The sequence below is a fragment of the Peromyscus eremicus genome, chromosome 11 (genome assembly GCF_949786415.1).
Source record: "Peromyscus eremicus chromosome 11, PerEre_H2_v1, whole genome shotgun sequence".
In the NCBI taxonomy this organism is placed as follows: Eukaryota; Metazoa; Chordata; class Mammalia; order Rodentia; family Cricetidae; genus Peromyscus; species Peromyscus eremicus.
In genome coordinates this window covers 58651583-58665417 of record NC_081427.1, presented here as the reverse complement: position 1 = coordinate 58665417, position 13835 = coordinate 58651583, and the positions used below count along the sequence as shown (strand labels likewise).

Below are 13835 nucleotides of genomic sequence, written 5' to 3'. Positions count from 1 at the left end.
CTCTTTCCTTTTTATTTTATGATCTGTGCCAGTTAGTTGTGTGTCCACTTGACCCAAGCTAGGGTCATTTGGAAAGAGGAAACATCAATTGGAAAAATGCCTCCATCGAATTGGCCTATATGAAAGTCTATAGGGTATTTTTTTGATTGATTGATGTGGGAGGGCCCAGCCCACTGGGAGCAGTGCCAACCCTGCACAGGGGTCCTGGGTTGTAGAAGAAGCAGGCTAAGCAAGTTATCAGGGAGCAAGCCAGTAAGCAGCGTTCCTTCATGGTTCTGTCTCAGTTTTTACGTCCTGGTTCCTGCCTTGAATTTCTGTCCTTATTTCCCTCAGTGATGGATTATGGCATGGAAGTGTAAGCCAAATAACCTTTACCTCCAAGTTGCTTTTATTGGTGTTGTTTTTTTCTTTCTTCAAAGATTTATTTGTTTTTAGTTTATATTATCTGCGTGTATGTATGTGTACCACACACATGCAGTACCTGTGGAGGCCAGAAGGGGGCAATGGATTTCCCCAGGAACTGTAGTCACAGACAGTTGTGAGCCACCACATTGATGCTGAGAACCTAACCCAAGTCCTCTGGAAGAGCAACAACTGCTCTCCTGTCCCCTGGGCCATCTCTCCAGCTCCTCAGTTGGTGTTTTGTCACAGCAACTGGAACCCAAGTAGGACATCACACAATATTGCTTATCGAGGTATAATTCACATACCATAAAATTAAAAAGTATGCAGCTTACTGGTTTTTAGTGTATTCACAAAGCTGTGCATTCGCTATCATTATCCAGTTCCAGGACACTTTTATCAGCTCCAACAGAAATCCTGTACCCATTATCAGTTGCTCCCGTTCCCGCCCCTCCCAGTCCTGCAGTCACTATCTCCTTTTTCTGTCTAGATTTTCCTGTTTTGAACATGGGGTATAAATAAAACTATACGGTATTTGGTCATCTCTGTCTCACTTTCTCTTTAATGTTTTTGAGGTTCATCTGTTTTGTAACATGAATGTGTCCTTTCTTGGATCTTATGGTGCCACAGAGGTAACTGACGTATATGGGACCTCTAGGTTTAGCCTCCGGAGGAGCCAGAAAGTGTTGTGTTCCCAGCAGCAGTATAATCAGTTCTAACGGCTTCACATGGAAGCGGTCAGTTTTTAATTGTAGCTGTCCTCTGGAGAATGAGGTGGTCTCTCCTGTCGTCTTAGATTTGAGCCTACTTAATGAGTAATGAGGCTGAGCATCTTGTTATGTGCTCCTTGGCCACTAATATACTTTCTTTGGAGAAATATCTCTTTGTATCCTTTGCTCATATTTTAATTGAGTTCTTTGTCTTTGTGTTGTGGAATTGTAACATAGCTGACTTGAGGTTTTAAGGTATGTCATGAAGTAGGGTTGGTCAAGGTTTGTTTTGTTATTGTCTTGGTTTTTAGTTTTGTCTTGTTTTTACACACCATCTCTAACATCATTTGTTGCAAACACTCTTTCCCTCTCTTACCCTTAGCACCTCTGCTCAAATTCACATGATTGGACACGTGCAGAGTGACCACAGATCTCAGTGCTCAGACTTAGAAATTCAACACGTAACTTCCTTCTTCCTCATCAGTGACTCCAGGGCTGCCTAGGTTCCTGTTCTGCTGTGTGGAGGCAACCCCATGTTAATGGTCTGCGTGGCCCTTCGCAAACTGAAATATAATTGCCACTGTATCTGTATTTGAAAGTCAGGGACTGTAGGAAGTGATGTGGTCACGGATGGATTAAGGCTGCTACTGCATGAGTAGCTTTGTTGTAAAATCTCTCCTCAGTCTCTTTGGTCCTCCTGCTTTCTGCCATGGGATGATGCCTCACTGAGGGAGACCCTCACTGGATCCTAGAGCCACAGGCCTGGACATCACTGCCCCCAGAATCCTAAGCTGATGCGTTTAAAAGTCACCCGGCCAGTGAAAGTCTGTGTTAACAAAAAACAGTACCTGTTTCAGTCAGCATAGTTCATCTCAGTTAATTTACTGTCTCTCTTCCCGGCTCCTCTCCAAGAAGCCAAAACACTGGAGCTGGGGTGAGAGGTGGGAGTGAGTGGTCCACAGCTCTCCCTCCTACCACCAGCCTCAGTAAAAACATCCCTGTCCCGGCCACACCTCCCATTTCACCCATCAAGATCATGCCGGGTCCTCCCTGTCGCAGAGAGTCTTGGGACCACCTCCACGTCCATGTGTGTGCTTCTCAATGACAGACAGAACGTTCATGAGTGGACCTGCGCTTCCCCGTGCTCTGGTGTGGCCTGTCTGCCTTCTCCTTGTGCAGCAGCCATTGCTCTCCGATGCTACAACACTACACTTGGCACTTGAAAATGCAGGGCCTCGCTGCTCCCTCCAACACCCCCAGTCTCCTCTGGGATCCGAGACAGCCCTTTCCACTCTTCAGTCCCCATGACCGTTATTCTACACTGGGATGGGGTTTCCAGGGTGGGGACCAAAGTATCTGTAGGGATGCAGCTGCATTCTCTTGCTTTTTCTGCTGTCCTCTTTTCTCCTCTAACTAGCTCTGAATGGCTGCTTCAGCCAGATGTCATCTGCTCACTCTCTGTCCCCAGAGGACAAGCATTGACTGTGCCCTGAATGCTTCCTGGGTTGAGGTGACAAGAATTACAAGGGACGAGAATAATGTCCGGAAGCATTATTGCAGTGGAGATCAGAGTCCCCAAAGGCACCCTGTTTGGTTTCCGAATAGCTCGTTTTTTGGTATTCAAGCCTGACATGACTTTATTCCAGCATGGATTACACGTGCATATGAAGATGATTCTGGAAGAAACATCTGTGAACGTATACCTTATATTGATAGAATCAATGATGTGACTATGGAATAGAAAGTTTTTTTTTCCCCAATTTTAAACTACCCTTCACTGTGCCCCGAGCCTGTCACTATCTAAATGATGAAGGGTCATCGGTCTAACATTTTACTCTAAAATGTTTCATATAGTAGTTTCCTTATACCAGGAAAGTGGATCACTTGATGTTGGAAGAGCAGGCATAGTGCACGGCTTCTCTTTAATGCTCAGGATTTTCTTCTTCCATTCCTCTGTGGAGACAGCCTCCGGCTTCCTGCAGCAGAGCCTAGCCTGCTCAGAGGCGGGACGCCACACTTATCTGTAGATTTGAGTGTGAGACATTTCGGCCCTGTGCTGTGTCTGATAGCCTGGACCTCGTGAGCTTGTTGTGACTACTGAGGGACATTTGTTTTGCTTTGGCTGATTGTTTGGTCTTGGTTTCAGACTGCTCTGGGGCTGTTCGCCTGCTCTTGCTTCCTGCCTTGTTTATCCATTCTCCTCTTGCTGGGCTCCGAGAACAGCCTGCTTCTCGCTTCCCTCTCCCAGCCATCCTCACTACAATGGCTCATTGCCTGGGACTCCTATTGTGGACAGAGCTCACGCTCACACCCACTGCGCTAGTCCGAGGGCTGCTTCTGGCCACAGGAAAGTCCAGTCAGTCCTGGGGACTCTCAGGGTTTCTCCTTTTGGCCTTGGAGTAAGTGTCGTCTGCAGATTTGAAGGATCTTTTTCTTGCCCTCAGTATCTGAAATTTTTAATCGGACTGCTTCCGATATTTGGACTCACTGAGTTGTTTGTGTGTTGGCCATTGAGTGTTTCCTCCCTCTGTTCCTCAGACAGAAGGGCGCTGGCCATTTCTTACATTTGCCTGCCTCTCCTGACGCTGAACTCCAACCACCCACAAGATCCTTTTGCATTTGGCAAAGCTTCAGAGAATTGCTCTGGGGAAACGGAACCGCCCGGCCACTCAATGAGGTTCATTGACCTTTCTAAGTAACCCTAAGAGATTCGGTAAAACGCTGACATTGAGAGTGCCATTTTACAAGAACTCTGTAGATTTTGACATGATCAACTTATATTCCTTATTTGGAAACATCAAAACAAAATAACCAATGCTTGCCTACGTGGAATATTCCAGCTTTCTCTGATTTAGCAGTCCCAGAAGCTCGCTGGCCTCAACTTTCGTTTTCTTCGCCATGTATGTAGGTAATAAGTCCATTATTCTGAAACTACAGGTCTCTTTTTTTCCTGTCTGTTACTAGCATTTTCTGTGCTGTCCTGAGCTTGCCAAACCTTCCAGTACTTCTGCAGTAATCGGTCTATTGTTTCTCGTTGGCACTACTGGAAGATAAGCAGCAGTCTAGTGGAGAATCACCTGATCATCAGGGACGGCTTTCAGGCCTGGAAGAAGAGTTAAGTGGTTTGTCAGTAAACTCTAATACTCATCAGGGGCCCCCAAAATTTTTGGGCTCAGGGAATCTGTTAATTTTTTTTTTAATTTAAAATTGAGTATTTCCTGTAAGATCAAACTATAGGAAAGACAAAGAAGATTTTACTTAAAAAAAAAAGACTAGAACAAATATTTGGTACTTTTGCTTAACATAGCAGAAGTGACCCTTCTGTACTGCTTACTGGAGGATCTGGAATATGATGATTGAACCCACATTATCTACGCTTCCTAAGAGTCTTACAAACTTCATCTAGGGAGCTCCCCAATCTGTGGATGCCAATGCTTTAAGTTCAGAAAAAGTGTAGTGAATTAGAACACTCTTCCGGTTCCCAGACCCACCATGACTTTCAGAGAACAAATGTTCTCAGTCTTTCAACCCTTGTGTGTCTTTGTGCCCTTAGTACATTTCACAGGAGAGTTAGAATCGCAGTGGTCTCTCATTATTCCGAGCAATGCCGTGTCTACGGCACAATGAGGAAGTGCCTTTACTTGCAATCTTGCTTTCGAGTCCCACCAGTCCTGATTTGGGCCTTTGCTCACATCCATCTTCCCTTATCTCAGCTCTTTCGGTGGCCAGGTCAGTTACATGGAGAATAGTAGCCAAACCTCCCACCTTCCCAGAATCCTCCTGGAGCCGCTCAGCAGGATCCTCCCCCAGCTGCTGGCTTATCAAGATGAAAAAGCCTGAGAAGTATGCACGGGGAGCACAGGGTCACAGCACTTATCCTCCCTGAGTAAAGAAACCACCACACAGCCTTACAGATATTCAGATGAACATCTGGATAAATATTCAGTTTCTGATGCTTCATTTGAATCTCAGGATGTCATTGCTAAACCACAGCTAACTGATGAACTTCGTTTAAACCCGTGGAAACAGAAAGGAGTCATCCTGAGTTTTCCCTAAGAATAACAAAACCCGTCATAATTCATTGCAGTCTCCTGCTCACAGTGTAGCATGTTATCCAGCAGGGCGATAGCACAGAACCCGAGAATGTAACTCCGACACCTGAATCTAAGATGTGTTTAATGTCCAGGTAGTCTGCTCCGCACTGTTTACCAGCTCCGGTGACATCTATCGACAAAAACAGTTCCTGTTTACCAGGTGGTGCTCAGTGCCAGACGCGGTATGAAGGCGGGTTTTGTGATCTTCCCAGACCCAGAGATTAAGTGTCCTGCCCGAGTTCACAGTCCTGTCCCCTGGGTGTGTTTCGGTGAAGTTAGCCAGGTGGCAGTAGGGACAGTGGAGGAAGTGACAGCGGTCATCAAACAGCAAGATGGATTTGTGTTCCAACCTAGTCGTCCTCGGTTCCTCCATTCTGTATGAGTGTGATTGCCCGGGCTGAGGGCACAGTTCAGTTCCAGAGCATTTGCCTCACATGTAGGGAACTCAGTTCGACCCCCAGCACTTCAAAATAAAATCAAATATATAGCTAATTAGTTTCTAACCAAAAGAGACCTTGACCTTAATCTCAGGAACCCGTGTAATTGAATAAGGCCCTTGCACTGCCCATTCTCTGTGTCTGGGCTGTCCACTTTGTGATGGTCATGTGACTGCCCTTCTGATTTCAGCTTTAAAAAAAAAAAGATTTATTTTGGTTTGTTTGTAGCTGCATGGCTTGGTACGCACGGGAGTCAGAGGGTGTCAGCTCCCTGGAGCTGGGGTTACAGGCAGTTGTGAGCGGCCTTGATGGATACAGAGAACCAAACCTGGGTCCCCTGCAGAAGTAGCAAGTGCTGTTAACCACTGAGCCAGCTCTTCATCCATCCCATTTTATCTCTTTTGACAGGCTAGGTTACTGCTTACAAAGAAAGAAGGATCTTGTCTCTTTTTCTCACTTACACCATGAGAAGAGCTTGTATGCCATGTTCTAGAGCTATGGTGGCCCTGGCAAACGGCAGAGCTCAAAACAGATTTGCTAAGGTGTGATCTGGAGAGTCCCTTCCAGGCCAGCGCTTTCCAAAATACTCTTCAGCAGCCCCCCTTAAACCTTAGCGTGACTGACCAGGGACCAGGCGGGACCAGCAGTTCTTGTATGTGTAGGTTTGATGCTTACATCCTCACTGGGGCCCAGATGGCCCACTTGCTAGTCAGTCATCTGCCAATTGAAGTAGCATCATCCTCTTCCTAAAGGGGTCAAGGTCAGGCAACAGCCACACAGGGACTTAGAGAGCTGTGTGGCATCCAAAGCTAATTTTGGGGTGTCTTCTCTCACTATTTGGAGTGGGCAGCCTTTTCCTCTTTCACTTGTCTCTTTTTCTCTTAGCTGGTCCTTTTCCAGGTCTTGCAAACACAAACAGCAGAGCTTCCTTCTTAGCCCCGAGAAGAACTCTAGGGAAGAAAAAGTCACCAAGAGCCAAAAAAGTTAAGTACCCCAGGAGTGATGGAAACGAATCTGTGGCCTAGGAGAGAGAAAGCCTATTTGGGCTACTAAGTATCAGGTTCACCGAAGATCTGACACTTAACCTCAGGTCTTAACGTTACGTGAGGAAACCAGTTCGTACAAAGACCAAGTCAGCCTGAAAGGTGATGGCGTACTCTCACAGTGGAAGAATTTAGTTGCGTGTGATTGACGCATAAGTGACTTGGTAGGCGTGGCACAGAACAGGTTGAGGCCTCATGTGTAAGGAATTCAGTGGGGCTGAAGTCTGAACTTTCCTGTGATGGGAAAGCAACCGGGTCTTTGAATGTAGATGTGGCCCCGGTAGTTTGGGGGCTTTACAAAAATACCTCTGGTGGCAACTGGGTGTTGTGAAGCCTTCTTACCCCAGGAGCCCAGGTGGGGGCTGTGCCTTACCCAAGGCAGTGGGTGATGAACTGGAGAGCCGATTTGAATTTATCCATGGCAGAGTTGAGTGCATGTCCAGTTCAGGCAAAGAAACTTCAATTTGGTGAGATGAAGGTCAACCTTTGGAGTCTCTGGCTTCATGGTTACTTTCTCAAAATCGTTAAGTACAAGAGTATTGAATTTCCCTAGACCTTTAGATAATACCAAGATATAGACTGATTTTCCACTTTGCGTCTGAGTAATGTAGAAAATGAATCCAAAAGAATCAGCTATCAGCTGGGCAGTGGTGGCACATTCCACTAATCCCAGCACCCGGGAGGCAGAGCCAGGCAGATTTCTGTGAATTGAGGCCAGCCTGGTCTACAGAGTGAGTTCCAGGAAATCAGCTTTTAACCAGTAGGTCCAGCTTTGGGACAAAGAGGTTTCCCCCTTGTGGAATGGCATCTCTCTGCATGGACCCTTCACATCCACAAGTGTGCCCTGTGTAGAGAGAAAGCCAGACCTCCGGGAGGATGAGCAAGATTTCTTTTCTTTTTACATCTGTGGAAAGGGGGAGGCCTTGGGGAAGCCTGAGCCAGAGCATCTGTGGGACAAAATGCAGAGATTCAGGCTAATGGCTCAGGGTAATGTCACACAGCCAAGCCACTAGATTGTCTGGGGCCGGGGGTGGGCCTAAGAATTAGTGTTGATGTCATAGTTCCATTTCAGTTTTTATCAGCTAGATACAGATGAGGTGTCCGTGTCGTAGACTTAAATGTTTTTGCTCAGATCTTTGGCTAAACTGATGCTTTTCCATGATTTCTGACAGTTATTTTTATTTGATAATGAATTATAAAGTGAGATTTACAGTCTATATCTGACAGCATTTGTTTTATTTTGACAGTTCTTTTCTAGACAGCAAAGGTTTTATAATTAGGTTTTGTGTCTGCCAAAATGTTGCTGGAAAAAAAAAAAACTACTTCTCTGGAAAAAAAAGGTTTCATAGTTTCCAGCCTGTAAAGCTGGAGTCATCTTATTTTGATTTGGAAGCTTTTGCATAAGGCAGTCAGGAAATGAAACTAAACTTTCTCTTGAAAATGAATTCTTAACAAGAGAAGTTCATTGTTTTATGAGAGCATATGCATTCTTGCTGTGTAGAGGAGCCACCCCTAGGGGGCGCTGAACTTCCCTCTTCCGTGGCACATCTGCCCTTGGCTTTCTGGCTAAAGAGGCAGGTGGAAACCACAGGTGCGACCATTGACAATACTTTCCTGTTAGAGCAGTCTGGAGAAACCTGTAGAGGAAGCCATGTTGCTAACTGGTGCTAGGCAGGCTTATCATTGCTGATGGCAGAAACATCACGGTGAGCTAATCACAAAAACAGTCCCCCTCGCCGCCCTGGCCCCTTGCTGCGGTGATGTGTGGAGGCGCATTCAATTCCCGCAGTAGCAGCAGGGGCCAGATTCGATTTACAGCCCAGAGCATTTTCCTCTCTGACTCACTCTGTCAGACTAGGATCGGATTGCAGACACAGCTGCCCTCCGCCCCGCCACCTCTGATCTCCACCACCACCACCACCATCCAGTATTTTCCACTGAGCACAAACAAGTATGTGGAACTACGGACACATTGACTAGTATTTCAAAGAACTGCGTCTGCTTAAAAAAGAGACAGCGGGCATCATCTGTGGTCCTGTGCCACGTCGGTTTACAGCAGTGTAGACGGGAAGGAAACAGGATCCAGGCCGCCCCAGCCATTCATGGCGTTCCCTTCTAGTGCATTTTTAAAAATTATTTCTTGCCGGGCGGTGGTGGTGCATGCCTGTAATCCCAGCACTCGGGAGGCAGAGCCAGGAGGATCTCTGTGAGTTCGAGGCCAGCCTGGGCTACAGAGCTAGTTCAGGACAGGCTCCAAAGCTATAGAGAAACCCTGTCTCGAAAAACCAAAAAAAAAAAATTATTTCTTTTATTTTTTGAGCGCATAATATAAATATATCATCTCCCCCTTCCCTTTCTTCCCTCCAAACCTTTCCATATATCCCTCCTTGCTCTCTTTCAAAATCACTTTTTTTTATTATGTTTTATATATATATGTGTGTGTGTGTGTGTGTGTGTGTGTGTGTGTGTATATATATATATATTATAGTATATGTATGTATGTATTCCTAAATATATAAATACAGCCTGCTCAGGCTGTATAGTGTTACTTGTATGTGTGTGTTTTCAGGGCTGATCACTTGGTATTGGATAACCAGTTGGTGTGCTCTTCCCTGAGGAAGACTGTTTCTCCCACTCAGCCTTCCTCAGCTTCCAGGGCATTTTTGGGCGCACGAAGGGTTCCTTCTTTGAAGTTGATCTATTGGCTATAGGGGTCTGATACTCTGTGAGTACTAAAGGCAATATGACATGGAATGTGTATTTCCTAAACTTGTGTGAGGCCTTGGACCTGGAGTCTTGGTTGGGGTGGGGAGAAAATGCAGTATGGGCTGCAGAGAGAGATGGTTCCGTGGTTCGGAGCCTTTGCAGATCTTTTAGAGGTCTGGGGTTTAGTTTCAGGAATCCACATAGCAGCTCACAGCTGCTTTAACTCCAGCCCCAGGAGATCCAGTGCCTTCTTCTGGCACCTGCACACATGTGCACATAAACTCACAGAAGAACACACACATACACCTTTTTTTAAATCTTAGGGGAAAAAAGATAGCAATGGAGTTTGAAGAAAAGGTCTCGTATGTCTTTGATATCAAATGATGCAATCCGTTGTCGCCCAGGCACATGCTGAAGAGGTGTTTCCTTCATCCAGCCTAAGCCAACACCCTTCTGCACTCTCCTTCGTGAAGCAGGAAAAGGACCTGAGCATGTATGTGTCAGTGACTCCACGAGAAGCTGCTGTGGCAGCAGAGCCTCAAACATCTGCCCCCAATACCAATCAAAGGAGTCCCCCGAAAGTGACTTTGCTCCCGCTGTCTCATGGGAAGAGTGTGTTCGCTCTCTGCTGGTGCTTGCTCAGAGGGATGCACCCTTCTTATAAGCCCACGCTGCACTAGGAATGTACATCAGAGCCTGGCACTGTAGGGGCAGAGGCCTGGGGACCAGACAGACCTCACTGGAGTCCTAGCCTTTCCATTCTCAACTGTTTTCAGTTCTTCTCCTCTTCAGGGGACAAGGCCATTATTGTCTAGACTGCGGGAGCGGCTGTGGGCATGAGGAACCATGACAGTCACTACTGTTTATCAAACACTCAGGTGGCATTAGGAGCCCTGACAAGGTTATTTCGTTCTCACTTTTAAACAGGAAAGATGAAGAAACTAAGGTAGCATGTTGTCCCTGGTCACCCCGCAAGTGAGCAGCTGGCGCTAGCTGTCAGTTATGTCTCCGTCCCGTCTTAGACCTTAAGATCCTGTGAAATCCAAGTGGTGCTTGCTGTGGAGTTAACGCTTGCTAACATTGAGTTCTTGCTCCCTGTAGACTCGGTCCGCACTCTGAACTAGAGTCCCCGGTATTTCCTGCTTTAGTGTTCTACTGTTCAAGTCAGCTGTGGCCCACTGCGGCCTGCAGATAGTCAATGGAAAATTCCAAAATAAAAAAACTCCAAGTTTTCAATTCTACTCTCTTCTGCATGTTGACGTCTAGTGCAATGAAGTCCACCATTCTGCCGGTCTGTGACTCGTTCCTTCCTGTAACGTAGAGTGTGGTAACATAGTGCTAGAGACAAACCACAGCCACATGGCTTTTTGATTCTTAGATGGGGTCTTTCTATATTGTTCAGGCTGGTCTCAAACTCCTGGGCTGAAATCATCGTCCTTAGCTGGGACAACATGCATGTGCCACTGTACCCTGCTTATATAACTTTGGTAACACTGTGTTATAATTGTTCTATTTTATTATTTTTGTTGTTGATATCTTACTGTGCCTAGCTTATAAATTGTCACTTTATGGAGCAGGAGAGGGAGCTCAGTAGTTAAGAGCACTGACTGCTCTTCCAGAGGACCTGGATTTAATTCCCAGCACCCACACGGTGGCTCACAGTTCCACACCAGGCATGCATGTTATACAGACATATATGCAGGCAAAGCACCATGCACGTAAAAAATAAAAATTACAAGAAAATAAATTGAACTTTATCATAGGTGTGTGTAGGAAAACCCAGACTGTGGTCACCTGGCCCCAACATCTGGGGCATTCCTCCAGGATAAGAGAGGACTGTGGTTCATTTGAACAATAGTGAGTTTTTTAAAGCAATATTTAAGTATCATATGCATGCAAATAAAGGTATTTAAATATGTACACAAAGTCACATTAGCCCCTGGGTACTCTGGGAACTAATACGATTCTATAAATTTGGTATACAAGAACTACGACGGCTTTTTTCTGTAGTTGAAACTCAGTGTTTAACTCTGAGCCCTCACCTGGCTCATAAGATACCCAGTGTTTGTCATTCTTAGACTTTCTACCCAGTTTTCACCAATATCCTTCATACCTCTGTCATCTCGGAGCAAAACCTTCTCCTCCTGGTACGGCATGCATTGAAACTTCACCTTGCCATCCTGTCAAGGGGGGAAGTGTTGCCCACCTAACCGCGCTGTTTGCAGGCTGGGAAGAAACCGTGACTTTCTCACACGTAAGAAAGGGTTCACAGGCCACCAGAGAGTGGGTTGGTCATTGAGGTGCCAGCTTCAGTATTAGAAGTTCTCTTGCAAGATGAACCTTTTCTTTTTCCAAGACAGGTTTCTCTGTGTAGCCCTGGCTATCCTGGAACTCCGTTTGTGGACCAGCCTGGCCCAGAACTCAGAGAATTCCCCTGCCTCTGCCTCTAGAGTGCTGGGATTAAAGGCATGTGCCACCATGCCTGGTATTCCAAGACGAATCTTAAAAGGTTTTCTGTCCTCCTCTGAGGACTTGTGGAGTCACCAAGTGAAACTCCCCTGACTTTTCTTTTCATGAAACCGGTGAACACCAGCTCTCAGGCTCCTGCGCTGTGCATTGCTGTCCACTGCATGTAAAATTCATCCACGGCCTTGCCCAGGCACCTGTCCACACGGTAGAACTCAAAGGATTAAAGGGTTTTTATCAGATAAGTGTCATGGACCCTGGTTATGTCTGGTCCTGGAGGACAGTGTCCTGTGGGAGAGGAATGGGGGGACAGGGGGAGGGGAAGAGTTTTCACCTCTGTTCTTCAAGAACTATTTAACAAGAGTTAATGTGAAGCTCGAGTTCTTGAATGTGCTTTTAAGAGCTGGAAAATAACGGATTCACTTTTTAGTGGTCACTGGGCCACTCCTCCCCACCCTTAGGCAAAGTCCTTGAAACCTTTTCTACCACTTGGGAAGGTGGGGAGGCAAGACAGGGTGAGGGTAATGAAAGAGTTAACATTTGGAGAGACAGCTCAGCCCTTAAGAATGCATGCTGTTCTTGCAGAAGACCTAGTTAGGTTTACAGTACCCTCCTAAGGTGGCTCACAATGCCTGTAATTCCAGCTCCAGGGCATCTGACATCCTCTTCTGGCCTCCACCGGTACCTGAATTTGTATGCGCGCGCGCGCGCGCGCGCGCGCGCGCGCGCGCGCACACACACACACACACACACACTGACACAGAATTCACTTTTTTTTAAAGAGAGGTAGCATTGTCCTTTCCCTGCTAACTGCCAAGCAGAGAGTCTCAAAGGTACTGAGTTTTCTATGAGAGCAGAGAGCATTGCAATAGGGACATGTTTGCTTGCTGACTGTGGGCACTTTTAAAGAGGTTGGCACCTGGGATGTTTTTAAAGGAAAACTGAGGTAGATTGCATAAGTTATTTTGAAGCAACAGTCCTTGGCCACAGAGATGAGGAACAGGAACAGAACTGGTCCAAGGCTGACAGTTACTGGATGGGATGTCCTTGCAGGCATGCTCTTGTAGGAGGTTACGGTAACCTCCTCCCATCCCCAAGATTGTGGTTCTGGGCCTGTTCTCATCATGTGGCGTATGTGTATTCGATCCCCCTCCTCCATAACCTCAGCTTCACCAGTTACATTTTCGTCTGTTAGGACTGGACATGTGACTCCGTTCTGATGGCTTTCGCCCACTCATGGCCAAGGCCTGTCTGTCTGTGTTTCAGACAATGGTGGGCAGACTCTGTCTGGGGGCAACAACTGGCCGCTTCGAGGACGGAAATGGACCCTGTGGGAAGGCGGCATCCGTGGAGTGAGCTTTGTGGCAAGCCCCTTGCTGAAACAGAAAGGCGTGAAGACCCGGGAGCTCATCCACATCTCGGACTGGCTTCCAACGCTGGTGAACCTGGCCGGGGGAAGCACCAACGGTACCAAGCCTCTGGATGGCTTCGATGTGTGGAGGACCATCAGGTACCTACATGCCTTTCCCCGTTCTTTTCCAGGACAGAAACTCGAGCAACTTAACATGGTTGGTGGAGAATAATCACTTCCCTTTGCAAGATGAAGTCCAGCTTTAAAAAAAAGAAATGAAATGAAATGCCTTTCAAATATTGTCGTTAAGTATTTTTAAATCTTACATTTGGGATTTGGGTTCCGTGTTTTATACAAAGGACAGGCTTCTCCTGTAGAAGGTCTTTAAAGCTGAGCAGTTTTTCTTGGTGTAGAATAGAGTATTGCTGGCTTCTTGCAGGATGCCAGGGCATCGGCCCTGTTGCCAGCTCAAAAATTGGAGGGCTCACCAGAGAAGGAAGCATGGGATAGGAGCCTGGAGACACTGTGCAGTCTGTAGAACTTAGTCCCACTCCTTAATGAGTATTTTATGAGTACCAACTATGTGATGTTCTGTCCTGGGTTCTAGAAAATTAGAAGTAAATAAC

The 13835-nt window shown here is 46.4% G+C and overlaps 1 protein-coding gene across 1 annotated transcript in view; it reads left to right on the top strand.

Annotated features, from left to right (window-relative positions):
- The window catches only part of Arsb (arylsulfatase B), a 163898-nt gene that overhangs the window by 65278 nt on the left and 84785 nt on the right, over positions 1-13835 (top strand). Inside the window, exon 5 of the mRNA XM_059276526.1 lies at positions 13125-13368. Coding sequence (XP_059132509.1) covers positions 13125-13368 — 244 coding nt within the window. The remainder of the gene's footprint in view (positions 1-13124; positions 13369-13835) is intronic.